The 17,192-nt window shown below is 35.5% G+C and overlaps 1 protein-coding gene across 1 annotated transcript in view; it reads left to right on the top strand.

Annotated features, from left to right (window-relative positions):
• Positions 1 to 17,192, top strand: part of VWA3B (von Willebrand factor A domain containing 3B) — a 75,166-nt gene that overhangs the window by 40,527 nt on the left and 17,447 nt on the right. Inside the window, exons 17-23 of the mRNA XM_067289704.1 lie at positions 1,252 to 1,433; positions 2,109 to 2,273; positions 3,372 to 3,411; positions 3,532 to 3,688; positions 8,040 to 8,158; positions 10,921 to 10,971; positions 13,181 to 13,397. Of these exons, the coding sequence (XP_067145805.1) occupies positions 1,252 to 1,433; positions 2,109 to 2,273; positions 3,372 to 3,411; positions 3,532 to 3,688; positions 8,040 to 8,158; positions 10,921 to 10,971; positions 13,181 to 13,397 (931 nt within the window). The remainder of the gene's footprint in view (positions 1 to 1,251; positions 1,434 to 2,108; positions 2,274 to 3,371; positions 3,412 to 3,531; positions 3,689 to 8,039; positions 8,159 to 10,920; positions 10,972 to 13,180; positions 13,398 to 17,192) is intronic.

Below are 17,192 nucleotides of genomic sequence, written 5' to 3'. Positions count from 1 at the left end.
AATATTAGGAATAATTAAAGCAAAGAGATGAAAATATTTTGATGTCTCCAGCATATGGAACAGTTGCTCCCTCTGACCTAAGGAATTAATTAAAAATGATTATCCTATTGGTAGAGCCGGCCTGGAATGTCATGACTAAATTGCGACTCATTAGAAGATGCTGATTGAAATGGAAACTACATACAAATGTACTCGTTTAAAGGATAGTTCAGTTGACAAACATTATGAGTAAAACTCAATTTACTGCTTTTCACATTTGTGATCTTACAGTGTATGTCTATACATTCATGCCATATTTATCCCTGCTTTTTATCAAAAGATAAGTAATGTCATCATTGAAAGTATTTCCATGCTCAACATCGGCTGAGAAACCCACTGAAAGTCTCACAGTGCAAGAACGGCTGTTCGAACAGAGGTCCTTCTGCAGCATAGTGGAGGCAGGCTCCTGGGCCACTGTAGAGAAGTTTCCTGTGTGGCTGTTTATACTGAATTTCTGTCTGGGGAACAGAGACAGACCTAGACTCAGACATGTTAGTTGTAATCCCTACAGGACCACTGCATTAATAAAAAGGAGGGAATAGCTTTCCATCACGCCTGATTTATCTGTGCACTAATAGTACAAAGACAAAAAAGTACATTAAAAAACCCTAGATTCCTGTGTTAAAAAATGAATAAAAGCAGTAAATTAAAATAAATACTAACAATAAAACAAATGCATTAAATAAGTAAAACAAATTTAAAGTGGAGTGTCCTGTTGAGTGATTTAATATGTGTGGAAGGGAAAGTAGGTTGTCCAGTATAAAAATGTACGTAAGTACATATTTCAAAGTTTGTTTATTTATTTTTTATTAATGATGGGACATATATATATATACCTATGTCACTTGCTTTCATTACTGATGGTTGTTTTACTCTTTCCCCTAGAATTCAAAGCAGCTATTGCAGAACATTCTGACCTCATTAAAAATATACATCAGGGTGTTTCCTTAAACCTAATGAACAATGTTTTAAATGGGCTAATGAACAACGTTTAAACAGTTTAACAATATTTTAACCTCCTTTGATCTGCCATTTGAAATGCAGACTAGAATAATACAGCAAATATTTTGCACTCTTGGAAACATTTAAAAGGAGTGTTTAAATTTTCAGAACACTTTAGCTTAGCATTTATAAGCATTTTTTTGACCAATAATATCATATTTTTGAAGATCATTTATTGCTTTTTTTTTTGTTTGTGTCACTTAAAAGCAGTAATCACAAGCAGATACTGGCTGTGTCTTCTGTAACTACACATGTTCAAGAGCTGAGTACTGCTCTTAATAGGCCATGCTGTGCTTTGGAAGAGCCAGCACTAACTCCACATTGGTGCTCAGTACAGGCCTGGCAAACAACTGGCAACAGTCCAGCCCAGAGGAAGAAAGCACTATACGCAGGTAAGAATCTCAAAATGAACTGTAGTTGTTAGCAGAATTTATTTACTAACTTTAAAAGATTGTGTTAATATTAGAATAAAACAGCCCTTGTTGTGGGAACAAATGAAGCCTTTGATTATAGAAAACCCCATTTTCCTGTAATTCTGACTTAGTTTTAATCATTTTTGCTTCTCACTTGTCTTACTCATTTGACCCAGACTGACAAATGTCTGCTGGCTTATGCTTCGTCACATGCCCTGCAATGAAAGATGGAACTGTTTTGTCAGAAATGCTTTAAAACCCATGTAAGCAGTTTGTTAACAGTAGCTATTTGACTCATTTCTTTTAAATCTAAATAAGTACATCATTGATGAGAATGAAGGGCTGTTCTATGTTTTATTAGTTACAGCATTAGTTACACATATTTTTTCCTTAGTACACTAAGTTTCTCTTTGAAGTATCCTATAGATGCAATCTGAAACCAAGTTTACCTGGCTGATGTGAAAAAAGTCTTCACCCTTGGGAAAGTACAGAGTACAAATTAGCACTGAAGTGATATTATCTTTGATGTCTTTTGCAGGCAGTCCCTTAAAAATTGGGACTGGACACCAAAGAAGAATTTAGTTTCCAAAAATCCCTGGCATGTATTTGACTAATAAGTTAGCTGTTCCTTTCTTTCCCTTTCAACACCTACAGAGCAAACAAAAACGAGTCTGTTGAGAATCCTGAGCCATAGCGTGAAATCTAGGGAAGAAAGCCCAGAGGAAAGAATATCTCCTGGAAAAAAGGGCTTTTCTGTCAGAAAGAGTGTGAAATCTGCAACCATTTTCAAAGGCAAGTTAACACAACAGGAAGCTGGGAGTGAGACAGATGATAACATTTCGCCTAATGGGTTTGAAATTAGTGGTTTGGGATAAAACTATGCAAACCTCTAGTAAAGAGGACTGGAACTCAGCAGAGATGCAGAGGGCTGGACATGCAGGAGGGTACTGTAACAGGGTCCTTGCTGCTGCCGCTGCCAGGTTCCTTGCTCCAGTGCCTAAGCCAGTCAGTTTGAGAATAGCTTATTTATGTCCACAATGTGCTGCAGTTGTGCTACAGCTATGCCTAGGACTGCAGAGGGAAGACCGAAGCGTAGTTGCTTTTTATCAACAGGGTATATACATCTTCAGACTCCTGTTGTGATACAGTAGTATACTGTCATTGTGATATAGTAGTTGTTAGTTCTAATTCTGCAGCGCCAACATAAAATGAGGTTGCACTTCATTAATATGCTTAGACTTGCTAAAAACATGCTCACTGGGAAGGATGAGTGTGTAGAGACGAAAGTATTTCCAATGGGACTTGGATATATATCCAGATAGTTTTTATTTCTCTCAGTGATTAATACAACTCCAAACTTTATCATATGGCCTGTAAGTTCTTCTGAAACCTCATCTGTATTTAAAGATGTTTGATGTTTTAACATTTGGGTGTCTTCTTTTTAGTTCTTTAGATACCTTTTGAGTTTATACAGATTTTCATAGTGCTATACCTTAGATTAGCCATACCTAGTCATCTCAATAGTGATACTATTTGGTATTGTATCTTGAATTTGGGGATAAACTGGTTAATCTTTCTTTTGGTTTATAGGAAATAAATATATAAAAAGTTCAAAGGTTTTTTTTGAAAAATTAAATTATTTCCCATCTACTTTACATATTTCTTCATTAATTAATTAGATATCATGAGGGATAGAGTAACTCTGTTAATATTGATCAAGCACCAAGAAAGAAACACAGGAAATGTAATTCTCGTTGATAAATTTAGCCACTGAAATGGTCGTTACTGTACAGCCCTTGTGACACTGCTAGTAGGCTAAAATAAAAAGTTGATGCTATTACTATGTCAGCATAAGTATGTGTGCTTTTGTCTGCACAAAAGCCATGACATAATGAAATGCAAATGTTTTTTTCCCAGGTCTGAAAATGCAGGAAGATGCGAAAAAGACATGTGAAAGGTATGTGTGCGCATATATAGATATATCATAAAAGTGATAGTTTATATTTTTCCTGAGTCATTTTGAACTGCTCAAATACATTTCTACCTCATACTGCACCTTACAGTCTCTTTTTTCCAGTTCTGTAGAAATCTCTTCGGCTCACTGGTTAAAGACTCATGGCTTGGTTGCCAGGCGACTCACCATCATGGATGCCTTAGCTCCAACAGCTGTCCCTCATGGTACTAAATACGTCCCAGTTCTGGACAAGCATGTGGGTTCTAAAGTATTTGATGAGGTAAAGCTCTTATGCTGTTTCGGAGCAAACATAAAACTTGGCATTGTTTTAAAAAGGTTTTTGTTATTCATTTCTACAAATGTCATGACTGCATTCTATGATGTTCACTATGATGCGCACTAAATGTGTAGTACATATCTGAAAGTTCATTCCTGCATCAGGAAGAAGATAAAGCTGACAGTTAATAGTATTTCTTACCAAGTGGAGAAATTACAAGTTTTAGAGCTGTTCATTTTTCTTTCGCAGATACCAGTTGATGGCAGTGTGCAGCCATCAGGTGTTCACAAATTTCTTGCGGGCCACAGCCACTACTGATGTGTATTAATTCACTGGAGTTCTATATTTTAGGCTCATTAAGTTGCACAGAAAATTGTGCAGGCTTTTGTGGATTGGTACATTCTCAGTGCTTGCCTGTGTCCCTCTAAACACATGGGAATCCAATCCAATAATTAAAATCTAATATTAATATATGTAGAGCATTGTGAGATTCTGGAAATGCAAAATTCACAATGAATTGTGTGCCAAGGAAGCTGTAATTGTTATTCCTTCTAAAGGAAGTCCATTTGTGCCAAGTTTCTCTAAATTAATTCTTCTTATATGATGCACTCTATCAAAGTCCTATGAACATGCTGCAATTCTTTTAAACTAATAAAAGCTATTTCTCTAAACAATGCTAAAATAAAAAGCTAAACAGGATCTGTTTAAATAATAATGGGTAAGCAAGAGTTTTTGGAATGTGATGTGATATAGAGCTAATTAAAATATTTATAATGAATGTACAAATATGCATCTTGAAATTTATTACATTTAGAAATGGGAATTTTTGCTATAGCATGCAGGTTTTGAAGCAAAACCTTTTGTTTTAGTAAAGCCAAGTCAAATCCAAGATCTTTAAGTATTTTTTTGAATTGGGAAGGTAATAGTATTAAAGATGATGTCTTGTATCAGGACCATTCAAAATGTACATTTTCACATTTCAGATGTAAAATAGCCATTTTTGCAAAAAAAATAAATATTCAGTGACTGCAAAACTACAAAAAAAATCTATTTTCAGCAAAATGTCAAACAAAAAGCACTGAAACTCTCACACAGCTCTTAATGATTGATTTCTGAGCAGTCATTTCTTTCCCCTATCTTGTTCTGCACACGTGTACTAAGTAGTGTGCTTTCTTCCACCTTTCTAAATGAACAGACTCCTTTGTATCCCTTCCAGACAATCCTGAGCTGCTTTTGAACTACTGTTCACAAAAACAGTAGTCTATAAAATGTAACAGTCTTTGAAAGCAAGCAAAGCTACCATTCAACAAGTGCTGTGTTAGAGGAATTTTTATAGGTAGTTTGTGGGTGTGTATGTTAGCCTAATTCAGGGCCGAATTAAGTTCATTGCTTTTAGGATGCTGTACAGAATCTGTACAGCTGCTGTATGAAATCTGAAAAGTTATCTATGGGCGTTCTTTAGTTCAGAGATAGAAGCACTTACAAAATAATATATCTATTTTACCACTTTTTCATACCTAGATAACCCTCATTAATTGCATTGAAAGCACTCAGTTTCTAGGGCAATGAGGAGTTATCATTCTGTCTTTAGAGGCATGGCTTTTTCTGTGTCTGAAACAGGATATAGAAAGGAAGCATAAAATTCAGGATTTTAAACAAAGTGGAACCAGTAGATTTTACTTTATCAGTTACAGTACCCATTCTCCTTCAAGCTTCATGCTAGCAAAGCAAGGAGAGGCAGAAAACAGGTTCTAAGACTAACCAGAAGGCTTGAACAGGAATCATTAACAGATTGATTAAGAATCTTGATTATTCCAGTAGTTTGGAAGACTTCACCGAGGGTAATAAATGTAGAGACATATCTGCATTCTTTCTCCTGAGGTCTTAGTTTTCTTGGTGGGGAATATGGACGTGCTGCTTTGTTCTTTCTGGGGACAGTAGAATTTTTATTTTCAGCCTTTGCTAGCAGTGGTGATGGACTAACTGAGCGGTTTTCTCACCTTGGAGATGAGGCAAGTAAAAGGTTTCCATGTCAACTGCTCATTAACAAGGGACCGACCTGGTTTTGCAATTCTGTGTGACCTGTCAGTTTCACATGAGTTATTTCAAAGAGATTAATTCATTAAACTACCCATCAGTTTCATATTGAGAAAAAAAAATTGATTTGGGGGCTTATCTAAGTTATAGCTGTGGTAGTTTTGGAGAAAACCTTCCGTATGGAACCTTCTGAGTATCTGGTTTGCAGATGGTGGCATCTTTAGTACAGCCTTGCAAGTCATGGATTTTTGCCTTCAATGATTTGCTCAGAAGAATCAAATTCAGATTCAGTCCAACCAAAACATCTGGTTCAGTCTAAAATAAGCAATATTTTTCTAGGGTTATTGGGTTTTGTTTTTGTCTTTAAAACATTTGAAATTTTGTTTCTGAAATAAAAGCTATTTTGAAACAAAAGCATTTGTATGATATGAAAGTTTAAGTATTTAATTTATAAAATGCCAAAACATTTTGACATTCAAAAAATTTCCATGTGTTTTCTTTCAGTTGAGTCTATTTCTCAAATTTAACTTGACTTTATGAGCAGTTTTCATGACTCCAAGAGTATGCATAGTATTTATAAGTTTAGTATATGTTAAGAACACATTCTATTCTGGTTTTATTTTTCAGTACTGTAATAATGTGTTTATGTTTATATGTCCTTCATATTCTATTTAGAGTGTTTTATAACCTGTATTAAATACTCATTTAGCACATGATGCTGTTTGTACTTGGAGTTGCTGCAGGAGTTTGTAAGGGAATGCATTCTGTAGGAGAGGGCTTCTACATGGCAGAACCCTGCTGACCTTTTATAATCTTGGTTTGAATAATGTAACAACCAGCAATGATGGCAGTATGGACCTGGACGAGAGGTGCTCTCAGATCCTTGCCATTCAGCTTTCAAAGTCCACTTTTATACAAACTCATACTTCACTGTCACGTTCCCATTAACTTTAGCTTCTAAGTGATCTTAAAATTAATCCAATATGAAGAGCTTTAATGTAGTCTGACACTAGAGTGATGCAGATTCATAAATCAGAGTGAAGATGTCCTCAGAAAGAGAGGTCTGCAACTTCACGGCCGCCTGCAAATGGGGAATATAAAGTCACGCCCTTGCTCCTGAAAAATGATAATGCAGAAGTAATCGGGAATTCAGCTAGGTTGTGATGATTTGAACACAAATGAAACATAACTGAAAAGTGTTCTCAATTAAAGAAATCTATTTATTGCTTCATTTTCTGATTGCTTGCTTTATCTCACCAACATGAGTTTCAGTTTTATCTAAATTGAAGTTTATCCATCTTTTTGTCATCCGTATCCTGATCTCAGATGGACACTTGGAGAAGCTTCACATTCCACTGTATGTGTTGAGGAGTGTTTTGGGGAGAGTAACATTCTCATGCTTCTCTATAGCCTTTTTGGATTTTTTCTCTTGATGATCTTAATCAGGACACTGATATATAAATAGCTTTTCATAGAGTAACTACTGAGTAATTTAATAGGCTGAAGAATGGTGGGACTTTGGATTGAGAGATGTGAAGGCATCTTTCCTCTTCTTTGCCTTGTTTTCCCCCTTTCCTCTGCCTTTTGAAGATCTGATGATAAGTGTATGGCTTCCTGTTTTTTTGGTGATATGGAGATGCTCTGTTGTGGGCTTTGAAAGATAATGAGATTCCTGATTCTGGCCAGTCTGGTTAGGTTCCTAAGTCTTATTGCAATCAGTTAAGACTGGTTTCAGTAGGTAATAGCCACCTTGTTCTTGTCAGTAATCAGTGTGATGGTCAAAAATGTCTCTCTTTAGGACTCTAATTCCTTTGAAAATATGGTCCTCCAGAATAAGTACTTACTTAAGTAAGTAACTACCCCATCTATATGCTTGAATTAGATGCTAATAAGTATAAGAGAGTGTTGTTTTAAAGTAGTACAATCTGGAATATAGTCATGATCTAGACATGCTTGTGTCCTTCTGGCCTATCCTTTCATTATTAAAGTGAGATCTGGAGAGTACTGATTTAGTTAAAATTAACTAGTAATTAATAATCTTGAGTTGCCTTGCCTTAAAACCGTTGATTTGTGTAAGGGGATCATATCATTTCAGAAGATTTTATTAACAGTATGAAAATGATGTCTTAATTCTGACAATCCTTCTTGCTGACTAATGACCATTTCCTTGGGGTGCTTAGAGATTTCTTACTGCAGCCTTTCTTTTCTTTCCTCATGCCTTTCCTTACTGTCTGTTCTGATGCTTGAATATGGAGCATTCTGTTACTCTGATGGAGGAAACATATGATAAATGAAGTGTTTCTTTTTTTTTTTATAGATTTTACCATTGGCCCACGTTAGCAATGACCAGAAGCGGATCACGCTAATTAATCCTCAGGCAGTGAATCTTGATGCCTATAAAGAGAAACTGGAACAAGCAATTAAATCGTATGAAAGGCAAGTCTGCCAATCAGAAATTTACCATGTTTACAGTCTAGATCCAGATTTTTCTGATGTATTGGGTATTGCTCATGCATACTCTGCCCATACTGGTAGTTCCACACTTTGACACACTTTAATCAACCATTAACCTGTAGGAGAAATGTTTAGTTTCTTCAGAAAAAATGCAGAATGAAAAGCCAGTGAATAGCCAAGGAGATCATAAATACCCTGTTGCTCATATTATGTTTTTTCAATGACAAAGAAAATAATATTTTGCTTGCTTTCTGAGAATAAACCTGGAAGCAATCTTCCCTGGAGAGACAACCCCAGAACATACAATAGTAGCAAGACTTTAACCTACAGTTAAGCTTCTAAAAGCATAGACTGATACTTAAATAAGTGGCCTTCTTTTTGCTGCCAGCTGCTTAGCATCTAGCTCTGGGTACAGGAGTATAACTGAGGCACCTATAAGATACTGATCATTTTTAATGTGTTTTTTTTTGAGAGAGATGTGTTGTGGTTATCAATTAAATGTTCGTAAGAGCACATAAGAAGCGAACAGGACAAGGACATTAGATATCTAGTCTATTTTGTTCCTTAATCTAATTTTGTGGGGCTTTTTTGAAGTATTGCAATTATTTGACTACTGATAGTCATTTAATAACCTTATTAGGGCTTTGGATAGAATTGTTTTAATAAATGAGATGTCTTGTCAGGCTTTATTCCAATAACATTTACAGAAGTAATTATTTTACATGACCAAAAAAACCCCTGATGACGAGCGTTAAGTGTTGCTTTCTGATTAATTCCACTGTGGGCTCTTTAAGCTTTTCTTTCCTCTATAGCTCTGTGATCATGTCAGTTCTTTTTTAAACATTTAATAGCTCTCTTTTTCATTCCCATTTCCTATTGCTATATATATCTATCTTTTGTGGTAAAAGTCAAGAACTGTGATTTGTAAATGGTGCTTACTATGTCTAATATTAATGGAAATCAGTGAAAAAATATCTGTTGATATTGTGTGCTCTGATGAACTCAGAAATCTAGATTTGTCACTAATTTCAATAGGAAATCATTTTGTCACTGATTTTAGTAGGAGAAGGGGTAAGTGAGATATTTTTGATGGCGATTTCCAATAAATCTTCAAGTTTTTCACTGTTGTGCTATACCACTCTATATTTAATATTCATTGATTTCAGTTTTGAGCATTTTAACAATATTGGCCCTTGTCTCTGAAACTGTGGTGAGTGGGAGTGTTTACCTATGCAGACAGTAAGGGCTTAATGAGTCAGATGTATTTACAATAGCAGGGCTGAGTTCCCTACTCTTGTGAATATGTGTAAAAGATAGGCCTGCCTTAAGTTCCTTATCACTAATGATATAAAAAAGGTGTCTTCTTATTGCGTTTGCTCTACATGTGAAACAGCAACCCAACTGAATTATTTTGCTCTAAACGCTGCAATACTTTTTCAGTAATTGAATTTGCAAAGGCTGCAGTTCAGCTTTGTGAGTGGTGGCTGGACACAAATTTATTCTGACATTCGTAGGTTAGACAATATGTCAGTGCACGCAGGTTGGAAGAACAGAAGAAAGCATGACAATATCTTCCCCATATATAGTTTGACCTTAGCACCAAATTAAGAGGGAGAAAAGTGGTGAGGGCAGTAATTTCATGCTCTGACAAAGAGACTCTCCGGTCCTGAATGAGAAAAAGGCTGGAAGCTGCAAACTGTATGATCTTGTATAGCTAGAGGCTTTTACAAATAAGTCAGTTATGAGCATGCAGATTTGGAAGTGTGAAATAGACAGTGGAGCATGCTGAGACTGCCGATTGTGAATGAATTAAGTAATTTACATTCTGAAAGTGCTTGGTTTTGGTTTCTAGAGGATAAAATGAATCAACAAGAAATTCGTATTCAAAATCTGGTTTTAATGGGCTTTTTTTGGATCTGCAACAGTAAATCTAGCAAGATACTTAAAAGTCTAATGGATCTGAATTTTTCCTAACAATGAATCTGTTCTTATGTTTTCAAAGAGAATATAGTAAATTTCATTTTTCTATAATTACAGCAATTAGGATCATCGGTAGAGATTTGTTTCTACACTATGATATGAAGTTATTGAGCAATGGCTTGTTTAGATGTTAACAGAGAAAACTGTAAGGTAGATAACCCAATAAGAGCTTACGATTTATGTCTAAAAAGCAAAAGCAGAAAGGTTTGTGGTCCTTTTGAAAGGTCACAGAACTGCGTTCCTTTGGGATAATCAGTTCTGTTTTCCTATCAGTCAGTAGTTTTCCTTTGTAGCCAGAGTTTAATGAAGCAGAAATCTGAATGGCACAACTGAGGGGTTATCTTAGCAGAAAAAATAATTAGCATTGTTCTCCATGTGTCTTCAGGCTACAGTTTTCTGAAACTGTTTAATTTGAGGAATTGTGCTTAACTTAGCTGGCGTTTAATCAGTTCTGTTATTTGGTTTAGCTTGCTGGAGTTGAACTGAACCCTCCATAGAAAATCCTGGCAGGAATCAGTGACTGCCACTAATCCTTCAGTGACCCAGAAGTAGTCATGTTGCTGCTTGGTGGATGATGCTGTTTTCCTATCTTCTCTTGCAGTTGATAATTTCATAGCTGAATGATAAGGATACAGTTTGACAATACAGTGCTTTTGGAATACAAATCAGTGCAGATATGTTACGAAACTATTTGCTTGCTATTTTGAGATTATCAGTTGCACAAGGAACTGCGTTCTCAAAAGCTGTTTTGCTTTCTTTGATAGGCGCCTAAATCTAATTATTTGGAGAGCACTACCTCAAGCTGAAAGAGACAAGTAAGCCATCACCTTTGGGTTTTCTACCTCACCTCTGACAAGCTAGTCGTAAATATTTCACACTTCTTTTTTGTCAGTATTTCTGTAACTAGCTTGTTTTATTTTGGAATATTTCATGCCCGTACCTCACTTTAAAAATGTATGTGTAATATGGAGTAATATTAAACTCTGGGCCTCCTTTTTCCAATGCTGATTATTTTTAAAGGAAAGGATTTACAATCCGTTTGAATGGTGCTAATCTATTCTTAATCAAGTGTCAAGTGGCAGGCCTTGGGAGGGCAGCATATCATCGCCTTTGGCATCTTGTTAAATCTCCCCTCATCCAGTAAAGAGCACTTCAGTGGCTGTTTGTAAAGGTTTAATAAACATCTTTATCCTGCTGGAGCTGTATACCACACTGGAAGTTTATATTACTTTAACTAGCTTGTTTCTGCATATCAATTTAGAACACCACAGACTGTCAACAGGGCTGACATCAGTGAAGTTAGCATCTATTTTCTTCATGGGATAATGTGAAGATCAGTTAATGAAAATTGAATGGGTGGGAAATATTCTAGACAGAAAAATGGGAATAAAACTAGAAGGCTTTATAGAAGACTAACTTAGTGAGCAAAAAATACACAGTTCTATCATTAATGAAGTGAACAATTTTGGCAGAAACCCATTCTAGCTCAGAGAGGAAGTGAAGGTTGTTAAACGAAAGAACAGCATATAATTAAAAAAAGGAAATAGATACCTATTAGTACAGATAAGGAGTTATACTTTGTATAAAATTGATAAGGTGACATCAGAATAATTTTATTGCTGGCAAAGATAGGGCAAGTCATGAGTTTAGGTATATTAGGAACAAAGAAATCCTAGCAATTGTACAGTGTATTACTAGAGGGGTATATAAAGACTGTTAATATTGATGCATAAAAGTTGAAATGGTCAATCTTTCTCTTCTAAATTTACAACTCCAGAGATAATGTCCATGTATAACAAAAGAATGACAACGTATTTTCAAATTCTTTAGGAATCTGGGGCGACTATTAAACAAAGCCTACTAACTTGGTCACAAGAGTTGTTAAGGATTTGCCTGAGCAGATCTCTGGTTCACAAGTGTTTGTTAAAAGGTATATGAGATTATGAGGGAAATTCAAATTTAATGGAAAAGTGGTAATAGGCTTATGTTCAAAATAGTTGAGAGAAGTGATTCAGTAGATCAGTTTGCTTGACATTGATTCTAGATGAATAATGGATTCTGTTAGTAGAGAACAAAATCTGGGTAAATAACCATGTCAATCAATATGATTCCAATGCAAAACAGTTCCTAGAGGAGTAGAGAGCTGAGTAATGAGAGAGAGTAGGGCAGTGGAATAGGCTTGCCATGGCTGTACATGTTGGTAAGACAAACACTTAAATACTCTGTGCAGGTCTAGGTTTCACATTTTTAAAATGTTGGCAAAGTTATAGAAAAGAACTGCAGGTGTAATGGAAATACTAAAAAGAAATACCTTACTAGCAATCGGAGATTTAAAGAATTCTATCATCTGTTCTGTTTTGTTTTATTTTGTTTGTTTGTTTGTTTTTTAAATCAACAATAAGGCTGTAGCTGATTCAGCTTTTTGCGTAGAAGTACTTTCAGTGTGTAGGCTTAAAATGGGTCTTCAGTCTAGTGGATATTGACATAACCATAACCCATGAATGGAAGCAAACTTCTGACTGATGGGTGAAAAGAGAGCTGAGCAGGACTGACAGAAGAACAAATAGAAGAAGATTCTCTCTTTTGATGTGTTCAGTCAAGACTGATGAGGCAAATCAGGACTTAATAGGTACCGTTTTAGATGCTCTGAATGCTACTTGGCCGTAGCTGCTACTCCAGAAGGGCCTGGGATTTTCATGATTTCTAGGTCATATCTGTAAGCTCTTTGTCAATGTCTCAGGTGTTCTAGGGCATCTAAAACAGCACCAGACACCTATGCTGAGCCATTCGATTTGCTGTCTACATGTCTTTCTATGACATATGGTTAAGCCAGATGCAGTTACTTGACTCAACACAACAGTAGTGGAATGAAATGCAAGAACCTGTGGCGTACGAAAGATCAGATTAGATGAATCTGATGTTTTATTCTGCCTTTAAATGCCATGATTCTGTTTGTAAAGTACAGTAAAAATTAAAATCTCTCCTACATGCAATTACTGATTTGTATTTATTTATTTTTTTAAGATTTAAAGAGGATGGGCCAGTCCAATATATGCAGAATAAGGAAGCTTTGCTGGAGGCTTTAGAAAACCTGGGATGGCCGATTTCCTATGAAGACGTAGTATTGTTAGAAGATGAGATACTGGCAGCATTAACATATAAGCAACAAGCCTCTGATCTTCAGGAAGCTGTAAAAAAAGAAATTGAGAAAAGCTCAGAGTCACACATTAACAATAAAAAGGTAGGAGATTGGAAAGGCAGGCAGACATTTTTCTTTCAAATATTCCTCTTCAGTATGTGCTTCTGGCATAATTTTGTTCTGTGGTGATATCTTATTAATTAGGCACTTAGTGTAATGCTATTCAAATGGATAGAGGAAAGAAAGTAATCAAAAAGAAAGTGATCTGTAATGACGACATATCTTTCTACAGTAAACTTTTTTTCCTGTCTATCTGTCTGTCTATGTGTCTACCTAACTATTCACACTCACTAGCTCTGGAGAACTACTGAAATACTGTTATTTGGGATGCAGCTTACCCCCATGTCATATGGCACTTAAGCAACTTTTTTTAAAAGAATGCACCCCAAGGCAATCAGGAAAAGCAGATGAATCTGCTCGGGTATGCACTTTAATTGTGTACATAGGTTGTCTGTAAAGCGTAAATAATCAGCAAGACACTAAATTTACTTCTAGCAAAGCTAAAATTTATCCTGAATGAAAAAGTAGAGTTTGCTTTATATACAGTAGTACATCAAATTTCGACTCTGTTGAATATACTTTGTAAACAGAAGTTCTAGAGCTGACAGAGCCAGAGAAATTGAGCTTCTTAGGAACCAAATCTGAGCAAAATACCTTTATTTCCTCTGCAAGGACAGCTGAAAAAGAAGATATATGTGAAAGATCGCTATGATATAAGCTTTGTGGCAGTTCATCCTGCAGATCTGCATAAATCTACATATACATAAAATATGGAGAAGAAAAAAAAGGTTGCCTTTGGAAGTGCACCTTCATAGACTAGTAGTCATTTTCTCCATTGCTTGAATTTTAGTGTTTTTTTAAGAGTAACTTCATGTAAAATACACAGTAATAATCTGCAGAACACAATGAAATGTTCTCTAATGAAATGGGCAACACTCTGGACTGCCATTAGCATTAGCTCCCCTGTTAGATTTTTGCACAATCTTGAAGAGTAAGGCATTCTTAGGAACTGGCCTCAGTTCTGCATTTTATTTCCTTGCTAAAGATTCGGAATTATCTGAAGAATTAGAAAAGACTTTCTGAACTGTAGACTTGTTTACCAAAGGGTTGATAAATACTTTGGTTAAAAAGACAGAAGAAATCTCCTTTGTGTGTTTTTCTTGTTCACATAATGTCAAAACCTGCTGAGCTTCCGCACCATGTAACTAACTCTCATCCAGGTGCCAGGAACAGGGACAAAAGAAACTGCACTGTTCAGTCTTAGGGGAAAGATACAAAGCTGATTGATTGTCATCACACTGATGGTGCAGCAGCTCAAAGTGTCTGTTATTCTTAAAGTTTCACAGACATTTTGATGAGAAGAATAAACATATCTCATCTTTATACTTTCTTACAGAGATCTCCAGTGGGATCTACCCAGTTCTCAGGTTTAGTAGAAATTGGGTTAATATCAGATATACAAGACTAAAAGATTTCATAATGTCAAAAGTGATTCACTGTGACATTCCATGGTATCTTTATTCTAAAAGAAAAGATAGGTGAGATTCATCTCCATATTCAGACACTGAAATTTCAGTGTCCGTACCATGTAGGCCTCTACGCATGAACAGGTATCTAAGTCACATTGTCAGGGATGGTGCCCTAGTCAACAGAGTCAGTGGCATCTGAAGAGCTATTCAGCTCATCCTAAAGAGGACATCTGCTTCTGCCCAGCCAGAGTGCTCTCTCCATTCCATTAATTCCATTTTTTGCATTAGCGCAAAATAATCTAGCTACTCCAAAACTATAATTGAAGTCTGAGATTTTTTTGTTGATCTTACATATATGTTTTCCTGAAATGAACCACTGATTTTACTTGGAGTGGTGTTGAGGAATTTGTTGAAGTGCCTATGGAAATATATGAAGAAACAAGTATAAAGATAAGGCTAATAAGTTATTTTAGGCTGCACTATGGGAAGAGAGAATATACTCTATCATATTAGCTTTTTCTGTGATATGTATGTTCAGAAAACATATTTTAGCTTACAATATTGTGTTCTATCATTATTTTCAGTCTTTCAGGATATTCTTGAAAATGAATTGACTCTACCTTAATAGCTTTTACCTTTAAGTTATTTTGCATAATAACTTTATAAACATGAACGCATGTGTGTATGTATAAAATCCCATAGAGCACTTAAAACCTTATATTCTATTTGAATAATGCATAGGTCTTCTGCACTGAGTTTTGTCTTTGCAACAGAGTGTGTGAGTGAATTCTTAGGGAAATCAAAAACATACTTTTAAGTTTTAAAAATTGATTTAATTTTCCTGTATACACTACTGACGCTTTAAAATTCAAAGTACTTACCTCTAAAAAAACAAAGCATCTCTCTTATTCAGTTTCAAGTTTTTTCATCTAAAAGCTTCATTAAACAGTGCCTCACTGGGAATGCTGATGCCTCTGTAGAACTGCTGCCTAGGTAGAGTTGTACTGTGCTAATACTAAAATAAGCTCACTAAAAAAATAAGAAGAAAGAAAATCTTATTTCAGACCTCTAAGTTCTAACAGAGGATAAGTAAAAACAAGTAGAGAATTCATCATAAAGCTCATATATTAATGTACTCCTTTTCTTTTTCATTGTTTTGTATCACTGAGTGAGGGAAATTACTCTGACTGAACTTTAATGCATGGCTGGCCTAAGTGAAGTGAATGCTGGGGAAAGCTGTATGCTTTGTATTATGTAGGAAGCCTGATTACATGATCATACTAGTTCTTTTTTACCTTGATGTATCTGTGTATGCATATATATACATACATGTATATCTATATATGGATTAATATGAAGAGGTAAGCTAAGTGAAACCCAAATGAGCACAATATGAACCTGTACTGTGAGTTCTCTACAGTGAATGGGACTGTCCTCTACTTGAAAATTGTCAGGTATTACCCTACCTAGCAGGTCATGCCTAGATATATAATGCCAGTTTCTTTAAAAAGACAGTCTTTAGTTTTATATGATGTTCATCCACTTCTCTTTTCACTGAAGTCAATAACACTTTTCACATTGAGTTGTGGTCTTTTTCATACTATGATGTAAGTTGTAAAAATTTCTTTGTATTATATTGAATAGAACACAGGCCATGTATGAAAATGAATGATTATGAGAAGGATCATGTTCAGTTTCTGTAACTTTGGAGAATGTATTTGTTCCACTAAGAATCTAAATTTGAAAACATTTTTAAGTTCTTCAAAAAACAGATGAAGATTTTGATTCATTTTACATTAATCTGAAAATATTACCTTGCTAATACAGCTATTTGGATTATTGATTCATCTCTGCCACCTAATGTCTCAGTACAAGAGTAGCAGAAACATCTTTATGGTTGATTCTGTGTAATTTTACTGTTGCCTTGAAACACCAATGTGTGCTCTCAGACATGAGGTGATTAACATTGTGCAATCACTTACCCTGAGTCAACCTGCTTTAGGAGTCTAATCAGAGCAGCATCTTCAGTAATTGCTAATCTGCAACTGAAAGGCTTTAAGAGTGAGAGGCAGGAATGCAGATGTAATTAGAATTCTGTTTATGTGGTGGAAAAAAACAGTGAAAAAAGCAGCAAAAAAAAATGTGGAGCCTCCTTAAAAGGTTGCCAGGGTTTTTTCAGCTGTGATTTCTGTCTGCAGAAGGGATACAAAAAAGTAAACTGCCGGCTGAAATACATTACAGCAACAAAATATCTGGCACTGAATGAAAATTGTCATTGTGAGATGGTAGAAAAATGGCAATTATTCTGGAGGTCTCCTCAACAAAGCAGACTTTTAAATCACCTGCTGATTCTTTTTACTAAAATTCA

The sequence above is a fragment of the Apteryx mantelli genome, chromosome 1 (genome assembly GCF_036417845.1).
Source record: "Apteryx mantelli isolate bAptMan1 chromosome 1, bAptMan1.hap1, whole genome shotgun sequence".
NCBI classification, from domain to species: domain Eukaryota; kingdom Metazoa; phylum Chordata; class Aves; order Apterygiformes; family Apterygidae; genus Apteryx; species Apteryx mantelli.
The sequence above is the reverse complement of the archived record's forward strand: the minus strand, read 5'-3'. Positions and strand labels throughout refer to the sequence as shown.